This window comes from Fistularia commersonii, chromosome 3 (assembly GCF_037954325.1).
Source record: "Fistularia commersonii isolate RoL2024-O1a breed Wild chromosome 3, RoL_Fcom_v1.0, whole genome shotgun sequence".
NCBI lineage: Eukaryota > Metazoa > Chordata > Actinopteri > Syngnathiformes > Fistulariidae > Fistularia > Fistularia commersonii.
In genome coordinates this window covers 14,483,622-14,497,891 of record NC_141286.1, presented here as the reverse complement: position 1 = coordinate 14,497,891, position 14,270 = coordinate 14,483,622, and the positions used below count along the sequence as shown (strand labels likewise).

Here is a 14,270-nt window from a genome sequence, read left to right as displayed (position 1 = left end):
CACGCACCCAGGCACACACACACACACACACATACTTTGATCCAAAACTTGTCTGCTGTATGTACAGTACATTGATGGTTTTGTGAAGAATGAATCACTGCAGAGACATTGGATGTAAACGTCATAGAGATATGAGGTGTCAAATGTGATTTGTGCAAACATTGTGCCATAACAAATGTAACATTTCCAACAAGAAATAAGACACACAGTCCAGTTTTATTTTTATTTTACATTCCCTGCAGCTGGTTTGGTCCATTTGCAGATCTGTTGTGTCACATGGATCTTTGGATTCTTACCTTAAACCTCTGAGTTGTCATGTAGTTTTCTCTCATGTCCTTTTTATCGCACTACAACACAAACATTCCAGCTTAAAAAACAAATACAAGTAAGACACTGTAGCCATTTCAAGATCATTAACAGGGAAGATATCAGTTAGAAGAAAATGTGGGAAATTGCATGACTTCATTATCAGCAATAAATCACAAGAATATAGCAATTAAAGAAAAAGAAAAGAAGAAGCAGTATTTCTGACCACAATGTCGCCGCCGCGGACAAACTGCAACCGTGGCTGGAAAACGAGGATATCTGCAATGTAGATGAGGTCACAGGTGTAGTCGGCCAGCAGCCACAGGTGGATGTTCTCATCCGTCTGATAGGGGAATGCCCAGCGGACGGGTATCAACCACACATTCCAGTTCCAGGCGGCAACCACACAGAACAGCCACACCACGTAGATGAGATCTGCGGTGGGAGAGAGGGAGTCAGAACCGCCAACGTACAACCGCAGAGGCACTTAGGGTGATGCGTGGCTCACCAGTGAATGGGTCGATGCTGGAGGGGAAGCGGAATGCCAGGATGACACGGAGCCAGTCGGGAATTGTGGGGAGTGTGAAGAGTTTAGGGATCTTAACGGGATGCCCCAGCAGCTCGAAAGGCAGGAGCATCACTCCCTCTTCTTTTTCCTCTTCTTCTTTGTCGGCCGGCTTCTCGTCTCCCCCCGGAGGCGGCGGAGGAGGAGGGGGTGGTGGGGCTTTGCTGGGAGCTGCAGGTCAGACAAAGTTGATTCTGTTATTTATGAGATTTAATCTATCTATACTGCTCAAAAAAATAAAGGGAACACTTGAACAACACAATGCAACTCCAAGTCAATCACACTTCTGTGAAATCATAGTGTCCACTCAGGAAGCAACACAGATTCATTTTGACTTGTTTTAAGGACATTACATCAAAGTTGGATCAGCCTGGAGTTTGTTTTTACACTTTAATTTTGAGTGTGATTCCGAATCAGACCTCCATGGGTTGATACAATTGATTTCCATTGATCATTTTTGTGTGATTTTGTCGTCAGCACATTCAACTGTGTAAAGAGCAAAGTATTTAATTCATTTAGATCTAGGATGTGTTTTTTAAGTGTTCCCTTTATTTTTTTGAGCAGTGTAGTTGGGTCTTCCAGTGACATAAGACGAATATTAATGGGGGTTGATTTTATTATTTTAACATCTTAAAACTGATAAGACACTCATGTGACTACTTTTTTCAAAATAACGTTTAACAAATATCCATCCATCCGTCCATCTTCTGCCACTTATCCTGCACTCAATCGCAGGGCCACATAAATAGACAAACAACCATTCACTCACTCATTCATACGGGGCAATTTTCCCAATTTTCCTACATGTTTTTGGACTGTGGGAGGAAACCGGAGAATCCAGAGGAAACCCATGCAGACATGGGAAGAACACGCAAACACAGAAAGGTCCCCTTGTCAGAATCAAACGAGGTTTCCTCGATGCTGTGAGGCCAAAACGCTGACTACAGTTTAGATAAGTTCTAAAACAACTAGCAGCTATAACAAACAAGATGAAAAAATAAAGCTCCATAAACCATTTGGCAGACAAGAGAATCAACTAAAAGCAAAATTTAAATCCAATAGCAACAGTTACACGCTAGAATAAGAAGGCAATGACGACATGATAGAATGCCAACAAAAGAAAACATCAAAAGAGAAAAACTGAATAAAATTTCATCTGATTTCCAATCAGCCGATCAGTGATGCTGAATATTCTGAGTTAAAAGAATTTTTTTTTTTATAAATTATGGGTGTTCAAAAGGATGTTTGAGAAATCTGAGCCATGTAAGCTAATTCTAGACAATCTAATATTTCCATTCCCCAGTGGTTCAAGACGTACAGGCAGTTGGACTTTCTTCCTCGGACTCATCCGGGTCTATAAGCCGTTCTTTTTGGCGCTCGGTTCGACCTTTAAACAGCCTGACAAGTTCATTTAGGCGCTCCTGGATCTGTGTGCTGCCCACACTGGCGGCTGAGAGTGGACGCCTCCTGTGGGACAAACACAGCTATGAAAACCTGGGAGGTTTGAACTGGGCTGACAAAAGCTTGAATGTGGGATTTGTCTTACTTGAGGTCAGGAGTCAGCAGATGGTCACCCTGACTAGAGGTCTTCAGCGTTGTTTTCATCAACTCCTCCTCATCCTTGTCTTCAAATTCTGCAGCGCTGAGGACACACAGTCGTGATGACAACATGACACACTTACATCAAGAGAGACCAGTGTGAGGAGCACAAAACATAGTGAGCAAAGTGAAACCTCTTGATCACTGTCTTGTGTACCACTTGGTGACACTTTCAAAACAAGCTACAGTAAAAAAGGAGCTATTAAGAAATATAACCCAAAATTAAAAGTTAATATAGGAGGTAGATCAAACTCAAATGCAGCTAAATGGAGTAGGTAAAGGTTACAATAGAAGCATAAAATAATGAAATGTAAAAGAAACAAGTACCAGCTAAATTGTTGCAACCATCACAGACAAAAGTTCAGTCGAATAAAGAAAATGGGGTGAAATGATACTAAAAACTACCACTTTGAATGAAATAAGAATATATGTAAATATCTGTTAGAGCAAAAGAAAAACCTGAAGAGACACACTAGGGCCAAGAATCTGAGGCAGATAAACATTTTAATGAAGTAAGTTTGATCGAGCCGCTGTGACATTTGAAGCCGGTTACTGCGTGAAAATGCGAAAATGACAGATAGATTTACATTTTCCAAGCTAATATAACATTAGGAGAGAAAATTGAAGCCACCGAGACACTATGACTACTGTGCGTCTTTTCTCAGGTGCCACTGAGGCCGATGGCCGCAGGACAGATTGTTACATGGTCAGCGGGGTGCTCTGAATGAGGGCAGTGGACTCCGGCTCGGGGCTTGGGATGATCTGGGGAACGCTTAGACCATTTTCCACCTCCCCGTCCTGGTCTGGCTTCTGTGTCTCAGCTTCACCCGAGCCTGCCTCCTGTTCTCCTGTGGAGAAAAAACATCAGGGTACTTCCAGAAACTCCCCTGCAATGTAATGGAATCCCTTTCAACAACAATTTCAGCTGGAGCCATGGATTAGCAACCTTTTTTTAACATTCTATAACAACAGGTTCAGTAGCTGAGCAAGCCCATTGAAGCCCCTAGTGGCCACACAAAGTTATGGATGAAGGAATTTTGAGAATAAGCTTGCATATGTATGTAACAATATGTAATGCCATATGAAGAAAATAATATAGTTGCTCTAGTTTGCTCTAGAGTGCTAAACTTCACAGTTTCTCCTTTAAATTTGCCTTTTTTGGGTTTCTTTCTTTTTAGTGTGACATATTTATGCACAGACTTCAATTTTCAGGCTTTTTTCCATCATTCCATCCTGACACACTTGAGTAAACAAACATTCACTTCTTTTGACAGTGAAAGGTCACCTGGAAGATGGCGAGCAGGCAGCAGCAGGTGAAGCAGAGCGGTGACATCGAGCATGACAGGACCAGGGGCCACTTTAAGACAGCAAGGATAGTTTGGCACGTTTCCATCTACAGGATCTGTCTACAAGCTCTGCTCAGGATACTGGGGGTTAAGGTTGTGGGGATGATTGGGGGTTAAGGCTGAAGAGGATGTTGTGGGAGATTAAGGCTGCTGAGGACTCTGTGGGTGATTATGGCTGTGGAGGATGCTGGGAGTCAGACTGAAGGTGTCTGAGGCGGCTGGCAATGCTAGTGCAGAAATGGTGCGCCTGGTCGCCAAGCCTTGACAGCTCGTGGGTCAACTCGTTGGCCAGCTGGATGAAGGGCTGTGGCAGGGTCGGCAGGGTCGGCAGGGTCAGCGGGGTCAGCGTGGGAAAGGTGAAGGAGTGATGCTGCAGCAGCTTCCTGCAGTGCTCCACACAGGCAGCGGCGAGCGGGAATTGAAGCAGAAAGCTCAAAACTGGAGAGCAAAGGCCTGGAAATGGAGGGAAAAACAGTCAAAAACAGAAACAATGTGTTTGTTGGGTCCACCTGCTGGTCACATGCAGCCAGCACTATTTCTGGTGTTAGTATAACAAGAGGTGAAATTATTTATCAACTCATGATACAGGTTGTTAGTCTTTCGCCTTCATCCTGTTTTGTGTTCTGTCTTCACTGCGGCATCAAATCCTAGCCGAATACTTCACCGGTGACTTTTCTTATCAGATCATCTCCCTTGAATTTTCTACATTCATCACGGACAGGAAGTATCATCTAGCTGTTTTTGTTATTTTCATTTCCTCATGCCGCACCACTAAAGCTCACAGCTCAGTCTCTGGCTTGCTGCTCTTGGTGCTCTGACTTGGTGCAGCAGCAAGTGAGGGCATGAAAATCGGGTAAATCCGCAGGATTTAGCATTGATTTCTCATATCTTCCCCACTCAGTCTCTGATATGTGGGCAATAAATCTGCTACAGTCAAAAAACAGAACTGTTGTGGAATCAAGCAAAGTGAGGTGGTGCAGGTTCTGAGGGGATCAAAAATGTTGGTTTTGACGGCCTTGACGCCAACGAGGGAGCCACAAAAAACCTCGCTGGTGTATCTGATGGAAATTCGGCGTCATTTTATATCCGTCATTGCCAAAAGATGTAAAACATGCCAATTTTGCCAATGTATTTGGTGCACGTCCTTTGATGAAGGATGCTGTGATCAAGATTAATCCATGTTGATTTTCATATCAATATCACATATAGGTTGGCCTATAATTACTTCAGTCTATTTCAATATTGTGATAAAAGCAAAAAGAAATTACACAGTAGCTAGAATACTCAACACGAGTTGAATTTAGGGGCCACCTGTCCAAATCCATTCAGATTCTGGTCAACTCGAGCTAAACACTTTCACAGCACTGCCATCATCAGGATGCTAATAGTTCTTAGTAATTGTGGAAAAGTTGGAAATGTACGCATTTCAAAGTCATCAAATGCCATTCATTTTCAGTGTTGGGCGCCATTTCACATTTTCACTGAATCAAAAAACTTTTGAACATGCCAAAGACGTTCAAGATTTACGTCATGAAAATATAATGTTGAACTAAGCAGAGACGGCTGACTTACACCGTTCACATAAACCTACAAAACTATGAACCTGTTGATTAGATAGTGCCAGGGCCAGTTCATGTGGGGCTTGCTAACATATTTTCAACCAGTTGTCAACAACAAGCTTTCAACAGAGGCTTTCTATGAACATAACGCACATAAACGGTGAATTCTTTGGAAACTATTTCTGCCTGATAGGTGGTTAAAATCTAAGGGAATGATTTACAACAGCTCTCACCTGCATCCTGTTCCTGTTGAGCCTGTGCCTAGAAGAAAAAGAAGAAGATGCTGAAGGAGATGAACATGCAACTTGATATGAAGTTTCAAAGTCTGGTTTGTCCAAGACTGTCTTTAAAAATACAAAAGAACATTTTTAATTTATAATGATTATCACAAGGCTTACAGTGTGTTGGTGCTAAGGTACAAAGTAAATTAACCTTTGTTGGTTGCATTGCAATTTCTCCATGTATGTCCAATGCAAACCTGAACCTTTAAAGATCAAACTGATTATTTTTACCAGTCAAAGAATATAGGTCACTTCTATAACCAGAAGGAAGAGCTGCCATCCTATAGAAGTTGGTATTATTGAAAAAAAAAAACATTTTTTTTTCATTTTTAATTGTAAGGATTTTTCCATTTTTTAATGTCCTGATTTATTCGAGGGATTTTATAGTTGTTTCTCCGTTTTTATTTCACGGACATTGTTTGACAATTTTTTCATGCAAAACATGTATTCCCTGGCAATTTTTCATGTAAAATATGTATTCATAAATATGTTTTCAAGTGACACGTTTTTGGTTCAGTGTTTTCCCTTTTATTTGTTTTATTTGTTTTCTGTTTGGTCTCATATCCTATTTAGGTGAATTTCAGGTCACCCAGTTGATTTTCAGACAAACATTGAACTTTTTGAGTGCTGCATCTGCAACGTTTTTCACTAACATTTAAATTGTTACACACACACACACACACACACACACACACACACACACACACACACACACACACACACACACACACACACACACACACACACACACACACACATGCACTGACTTGGGCTTTTTATGGTAATTTCCTGGCAATTCTTTGGAGCTTTTAGACTTCAAGCTCAAAGATGAAGGACAATCACATCTTTATTGGGTTTATTGTGTTTGATTGATTTTAGTATCACCTGATGTGATGTGGCCTCTGCTTGTGGTTCTGGTTGTTCAGTTACTGGCGGGGCGCTGGGACTTTCCACGTCCCTCACCTCGGGGGCCTCTTCAGCCGGAGGAACCTCCTGTGGCTCTGGAGGTTCTTCAACTTGGGTCGCTGGAGGATCCTCCTCTTTTTTTTCTTCAGCCTGAATGACCTCGGGCAGAGACCTAGCGATGCAACAGTGACTTGGTCAGAACTTTATGTAGACTCTTAGGTTTATTGATACATTTTTTCAGGTGTTCGATATCTGATACTAATTGCTGTATTTTCAATTTTTGCAAAAGAAATCTCAAATATAATAGGATGACCATTACAAAGTCGGGGAATTAGTTAAAAACCGACACCATTTCAATGCAACATACTGTACCCTGATAAAACAATAGAACAACATGAAATTATCATATTTTTCCTTTTTTAAAAGTCACTTATAAAGTCTCCTCACAAATCTATGAGAAAGGTAATGAATACCTCTATAAAGAGGAGGACTTGAGTTCTTCCTTGAAAACCAAAGAATGAAAAGGTGTGGTTGAGCTGCTGCTCTTAACAACAAGCAGACACAGGCTAAATCCCAAAATGGTTGCTCTTACTCATTTTTGTCCTCTTCAGCAGCCTCTATGTTATCTTCTTCAACTACTTTGATTTCTTCGGGATTCATATTGTCTGATCCACCATCGCTGTCCTTTAGGTTTTGCAACCTGGACGAACAAAATGGAGATTCCCTTTCAGAGGCTAATTTCATAGAGCAAATGTAGCTACATTTCTGAGGGACATTGGTGAATATATACTGTGTGTGCATACAGTATATACATCAATATTCTAATGCGGAGCAACTATCGGTCACTTCCACTACATGAATAATGTTAGACTGTTGGTTTGGAACGAAACTGATCCACATCACTGGGATCCACAGCAACAACTTTGGACTCTATAAGTTTGGTCAGATGGTCTCAAAGAGAGGATGATGACAGAAACCAAAATGCTTGGACTACCAAGAGGTACTATTGTATATGTTCAGAAGAACTCCAAGCATCTTTGGGTATCATAGGCATTTGGAAACCATGAGGAGACTACAAAGATGTCTGCCAAAGCTAAGTACCTCCATAGATTGAGGCAGGTTCTGAAAAGTATCCTGAATGATAATAGCAAAGTCTGAGGAATTAACATGATGAGCCTGGCTGTCAGCAGGAACCCTGCTGGTATAGTGCGGAGGAAAGGAGGAGATGGAAGTCACAGATATCAGGACAAGGAAGCTCCTCATGATGTAGTCCACCCTGAGTCCAGCACAGTGCACTCTGAGAGATGGCACTGTGAGGACTGTCAAAGGTCAAGGGAATACAACCAAGACCCAGGAAACCATCAGGAGGATGGTCATTAGAGATAAGCTGCTTAGTGAGTAACTTAGAGAAGTACAAGCGTTGATGAAGAGGAGGAGGATGAGCCACATGGGGGTACAAGGAAGAAGTTGGCTGATACCAAAAATGAGCAACCTGTGGCTGGGAAGAGTGAACTGTAAATGCACAGGAATGCTGATCATGGTAGCCCAAGAAAAGGAACTCAACAGAAGATCGGTAGCAGCTGGGGTCTGCTGAACGATAGTAACCAAGTGGAAGGCATACAGGAATACAGGAGCACCTTCATGAACACCTCCCCAGGTGCTTTGGGATGCTTGAGAAAGGAGCACTTACTCTGGCTCATCCTCATTGTCCTCCTCTTGGATATTTGGGAGCCTGGAAAACAATAGGGACAATAACTTTGGGTTTGTGGCCTTGAATGCATCTTTCCTAACCAATCCTGATGTTTAAAGACTGCATCTGTTCTTTGACCAAAGCCATTGTCACTTTGAGCACAGGGAGGTGACTGCCTACTGACGATCGTATAACCAACAGTTTCCAGACACATTTCCTTTACATAAAGCATGACACAAAATATTTAATGATGGCTTGTTTGGTGGTTTAAGACAGCGCAAACGTCTGCAAACTTACGGCTCACTGGACTCTGGCAGTGACTCAATAACAATCTTGGCTGAATGCTCGACCTCCAGCATTCGCACAGCCTCGGCTGCCGCCTTCCTTGCCATTTCCTCTGCGATACGAGCAGCTTCCAAACGCTCCTGCTGCAGCCTGGAAAGCAGAGACAAGGTTGGGTGAAGAATTATGATTCTGGTTTGCATGACAATTGTCCACAAAGAGCTTCAAGTGGACTCCAAAGAATTTTGAATTTTGAGATGTTAACCTCAAGAAATTGATTGCAATTATTTGATTAAGCTGCTGACAGCTAAGCTATGATTGTGTTATTGATTCCAAAATTACATCGTTAACAAAGTCTCCAGTCTCGAAAAGCTAATGTTTCCACAACCTGATATTTTATCATCCATTTATCATTGATATTTGTTCATTTTTAACATCCTCCTGAATATATTTTCAAATAAACTGTATGCCTTCAAAAAATCTGGCATAAAATTGGATTCCTAATAACAGTAAACTGACTTATGTCTTGTGAACGGAAAGTTTCCAGAATGTATTCAATATGACATAAATGACAGAAAAGAGTAGAGAGGAGAAAGACAGAAAAGATTTTGAATAAAGTGACATCTGACCTCCCCTCCATTTGAGCCAGGAGTGACTCACTGGCCTCCCTCTTGATGGATTCCATCATTGGTGTCCATCTGTCCATCTGCGTCTCTGCATCTTCCATCTGAAATAAATAAGAGGACACAGGTTAGCTACTCCTACCTGCCATTGACAGACTCACAATATTTTGACTGGTCAGTCATTTATTTAGGGCGGGACACACACACACACACACACACACACACACAACACACCTGCGGCTTTATCGGTTGCTGCTCCACTTTAACCTCTTTCTCCTCCCTTTGGGCCTCCTTGACTGTAACTGGTTCCACTTCCTGAATAACATCCTTTTCCATGTCCTCCAGCACCAGGTCAGTCTTCTGTGTGATGCTGACTGCAGGTCACATGATGGGAAAAGCAGGACTTTGGGTTATCTGTTTAATTTTTTTTTTTTATGGCCACATTTAAACCCCTTAGTACCAAGTGCGTCTGAGGGTGTTTTCACATAATGAGAGCTGGGACCAGATCAGAGACCAGCCAAGCTCGCAATCTCGTTGTTTTATTCGAGTTCATCAATTTCCTCTTGATCTAATGACTTAAAGGTCCCGTCAGGTTATGCATGGATTCACCAAAAGGCATACTGGTATTATGACCTTTTTATAACTCTACCAACTGTGGCTTCATAATGAAATTGCTGTTTTATAGTCAGGACAGATAAATATAAAATAAAGAGATGTATTTCAAATTGGATGCATGTAAATTTCTGTCTTTGGATATTAATAAACGCACTTCCTATTCAACCTTTGGTTGAGGTTTTGGCTGGTTAATTCGGTTAATTTTCCATAATAATTTTGATCATTTTAGTTTTTAGATTTTCTTGCTCATTTTCAGGTATTTGTTGGTGTCCATTTTTACGAGCCTACTAATTGCTAGTTTAGGTTATTTGATTGAGCTATTTTTTTACTGATTTTCAAGTAGTTGACTTTACCTTAATGTCTCAAGGTCTTTTGTGCAGTTCTGTGGTACCTTTTTTAGCTTACATTTTACTTTTGGTAGAGAATTTTAAATTAAAATCAGGTATTTAACCATTCCTTTATGTTTTCTGTTATTTTTTTCTCAATCAACTTTCTTAATTACTTAACTCTTATTGCAGAATTTTTGTTATTTTGATTGTATATTCTTGATATTTTTTGTTTCACTGATACTGGTTTACTGACTCCCAAATTCTATACTTCTCTAATGACATTGAAACACAAACCAGTCATTGGTCCAGTTCTAATAGAAGCAGTGCATCACAAACACGCAGCAAAGTCCTTTTCTTTGTCATCTTTATTGTCATGAAAACACAGCAACATGCCAGTAATGAGTAAAATTAGCTGCCTTTAAAAAGCGAGATTTGACAGTGTGAAACATCGGATCTACAACTACTAGCGTTGTTGGTGTGGTGCAGCAGTAATAGGCTGCTGAAGCTGAGCTGGAAGCCGTCTCTAATTGCGTATTAGTTAACAGGAAGGCGGATAATATTTTTTGTTTTGATTTGACGTGCATTTTCAGAGAAGTACTTCTTTCATCTGCAGGACATAGCTCGACATCAGGGCTCCCTTCATATTTTGATGTGTGACAATAAATAGATTTTCTTTCCTCTAACCGTTTCTTTGAGCGAAACGGCATGAACAACAACAAAAATAGTAAGAAATTCATTTCATGTACAATTTGTTAAACAGCTGTCTTGTGGGGAATATTTAAGGCTCGTGATGTCATCAGCTTTAACTTTTTGTGGTGTGCTGTCACAGTCCAGGAGACGTAGCTTACATTATGGAATAACAATTCATTGTCATTGTGTCTGCAAAAAATCCCTAGACATTAAATTTATATCTTTTTGTTACATGTTTTATCTGAATTCTGTATAAAAACTCAATGTCTACAATATTTAGGATTAGCGATTAGCTAATTTCATGGCCACAAGTTTATGGTTACAAAAGTACAAAAACTGCTTTTAAACTTTAATTCTGAATGAAGTAATTCAATTGTTGCTCTTTTTAACCAAATGATTAACTTCTTACTCCAATTCAGGTAGAATTTCAAAAAAAACTGATGTCGAGCTCTGCCGGGAGGCCAGCTTCCTGCTCTGTTTAAATCGTCAGCAGATTAGTTCTGGGCTTTTATGTTAGCTGTTGGTTTAGTAGCAGCGTGAAACATCACGATGTCTGTCCTTCAGTTACAGTGCGAGCGATTCTGTCTTGCTTGTCCGTTTATTTTAAGAGGCTCTGGCCGTCTTTCCCCCTGAAACAGAAGGAGGAGAGACGCCGTTAGGAGCCGCCTTGATACGATTACCAGCGCTTCTGCCTAAAAGGCCAGTCGAGCGAAGATCGTTGCTGATTTTGGATTCTTCCGTTTAATTTTTCACGTCTGACCCTCTGTGATTGATTGTGACTCTATCCCTGAAACGGCCCTGAGAGAAGATACCTAATTATTGGTTTGATTCACTCAAAGCGTATTACAGTACCAAAGTTACCATTTTCATGTTTAAATTATATTGTTTTATGCAGATGGTGAATGCAGAATCCAACAGGTCGGGCGTCCCTGCAAAATTAGGATTTTTACATATTCAAAAAAATAATAGATTTTTGATATTTTTTTCATGATTTTAACACTGCATGTTAGTTAGGTCTGGACCAATTTTCTGGTAGTTCAGGTAATATTTATTATTTTTTATATATTATTATTTTTATTATTAATATATTATTTGTTGTTTTACCCCTGTCACTGAATACTTCGATTGATCTGCATCGGTCACTCTGACTTTCTTGGTCCCTTTTTGGGTGATTTGTTCACGATATTTGAGCATCTTTACCAAATGCTTCATCTGTGATATTAAAATATTTAAAGTTGGGGTCTGTCGTTTTGATAAATTGCAAAGTCAAAATATGTAGGATCATGGTCCCACCTAATAACCCACCAAACACTCTTTCTCCCTCTCTCATTCTCACTCTCACTCTCTCTCTCTCTCTCTCTCTCTCTCTCAATCCCGCTGTTGCAGGTATTGCTTGAATGAATAGTTGTGTATAGGAATGGTTTACTTACTGCTCTTGACCAGGTCACAGTCTGCATCCTGCGTGATGAGAACAAATATTGCAATGTTTGCATACAAGTTCTGGATAATATCATGTAAAACTGATGTATAATCATGGATTCCACTGCTATCCCTGGACAAACCAGCTCAGATTACCACCCTGGCAGGCAGGAGGGATTGTTGTCAGTTTTACTGTCTGAATTCAATGAATCTAGTATACAGGTAATTGGCATAATACTTTTAATTATGAATTAGGGGATACATAAAAGGTACTGCCCCTCACCTGTCTCGGAACCGGTTGCGGCAGGATGCGTTCAATCTCGCTGACAATCCAGCCTACCATACTGTCACACACAACATGGAGGAGTTAAACCTTTGCTGTCACTGTGGTGATGTTAAATTTTTTTTGACAGAAACTACAGCAGTTTTCATCAAAACATCTAGACAAAGGCATTGCTCACTTGGGCTCCTGGTCTCCATCCTGTGACCTGTGAGGGTGAACATAAGGATATTATTAAGGAGAGTATTTTGATCCCTGTGGATTCAGCTTGTTATTCTATTCCTGGATGTGAATGATACGTCAAAATAAACAGAGCCAGAATCAATCATAATACAGTATCTAAAGTTAGGCCAAGAAATATTTGTACAGTGACAAATGATTTGGGCCATGCACATCACCACATGGGATTTGAAATGAAACAACTGCAACGGAATTGAAGTTCAAGGGGTTGAACAAAAATATATGATTTAACATGTAGACATTGTAGCTATTTTTATACAAATGCTCCTCATTTCAAAAGTAATTGGACTAATAAACATAACCCCAAGTAAAATGTTACTTTTCAATATCTTGTTGAGAATCCTTCACAAAGACTGCCTGAGGTCTGGAACCCATGGACATCACCAAAAGCTGGGTTTCTTCCTTTGTGATGCTTTGCTCGGCCTTTACTGGAGCCGTTTTCAATTAATGCTTGCTTGTGGGTCTTTCTGCCTTAGGTTTTGTCTTTAGCAAGTGAAATGCATGCTTTATTGGGTCGAGATTTGGTGATTGACTCGGCCATTGCCGAGTATTCCACTTCTTTGCTGTAAAAAAACTCCTGGATTGCCATTTGCAGTATTTTTTGGATCATTGTTCATCTGTACTGTGAAGTGTTGTCCAATCAAATTGCTTCATTTGACTGAATCTGAGTAGAAAGTACATTCCTATACACTTCAGAATTCATCTGGCCGCTTCTGTCTTTTGTCACATCATCAATAAACACAAGTGACCCAGTGCCATTGGAAGCCATCACACTGCCTCCACCATGTTTTACAGAAGATGCGGTGTGCTTTGGATCATGAGCGGTTCCAATTCTTCTCCAAACTTTCTTTTTCCCATCATTCTAGTACAGGCTGATCTTAGTCTGATCTGTCCCAAAGAATGCAGTTCCAGAACTGGGCTGGCTTCTTCAGCTGTTTTTATACCAAAGTCAATTTTGGCCATTCTATTTTTGAGGCTGATTAATGGTTTGTACCTTGTGGTGAATCCTTTGTATTTACTCTCACGAAGTCTTTTTTTTACGGTAGACTTAGATACTGATACTCCTACTTCCAGGAGAGTGTCCTTCACTTGAGTGGATGTTGTGAGGGGGTTTTTCTTCACCAAGGAAAGGATTCTGCGATCATCCACCACTGTTGTCTTCTGTGAAGGTCCTGGCCTGCTTGAGGTCCCAAGCTCACCAGTGCACTCTTTATTTTCCTCAGAATGAACCAAACTTTTGATTTGGCCACTCCTAACATTTCTGCTGATGGTTTTGATGGGTTTCTTCTTTTTTCAAGCCTCAGGATGGTCTGTTTGACCTCGATTGAGAGCTCCTTTGACTGCATGTTGTATGTTCACAGCAGCAACTTCCGAATGCAAATGCCACACCTAGAATCAACTCCAGACCGGTTAGATGCTAAATTGATGACGGGTTATCAAGGGAAGAGCCCATGCAGCCTTTGCGTGGCACAGGACGGAGAGCAATTGTCTTTGGAGCCCAATGTTCCTGATTTGATTCCTGGCTCCTCCTAGTGTGTCA

At 40.8% G+C, this 14,270-nt stretch overlaps 1 protein-coding gene across 4 annotated transcripts in view; it reads right to left on the bottom strand.

The window, feature by feature from the left end:
* Positions 1-14,270, bottom strand: part of cngb1a (cyclic nucleotide gated channel subunit beta 1a) — a 33,070-nt gene that overhangs the window by 11,612 nt on the left and 7,188 nt on the right. For 2 of the 4 annotated variants that reach the window (XM_086143741.1, XM_086143739.1), the window contains 16 exons: positions 12,672-12,698; positions 12,494-12,554; positions 12,222-12,249; positions 9,392-9,531; positions 9,164-9,261; positions 8,550-8,687; positions 8,253-8,294; positions 7,155-7,262; positions 6,542-6,734; positions 5,609-5,636; positions 3,174-3,318; positions 2,418-2,513; positions 2,190-2,338; positions 815-1,042; positions 533-741; positions 297-347 (listed from right to left, as the gene is read on the bottom strand). In XM_086143741.1, coding sequence (XP_085999867.1) covers positions 297-347; positions 533-741; positions 815-1,042; positions 2,190-2,338; positions 2,418-2,513; positions 3,174-3,318; positions 5,609-5,636; positions 6,542-6,734; positions 7,155-7,262; positions 8,253-8,294; positions 8,550-8,687; positions 9,164-9,261; positions 9,392-9,531; positions 12,222-12,249; positions 12,494-12,554; positions 12,672-12,698 — 1,741 coding nt within the window. The remainder of the gene's footprint in view (positions 1-296; positions 348-532; positions 742-814; positions 1,043-2,189; positions 2,339-2,417; positions 2,514-3,173; positions 3,319-5,608; positions 5,637-6,541; positions 6,735-7,154; positions 7,263-8,252; positions 8,295-8,549; positions 8,688-9,163; positions 9,262-9,391; positions 9,532-12,221; positions 12,250-12,493; positions 12,555-12,671; positions 12,699-14,270) is intronic. The other 2 variants (XM_086143740.1, XM_086143742.1) reach the window with 2 other exon arrangements.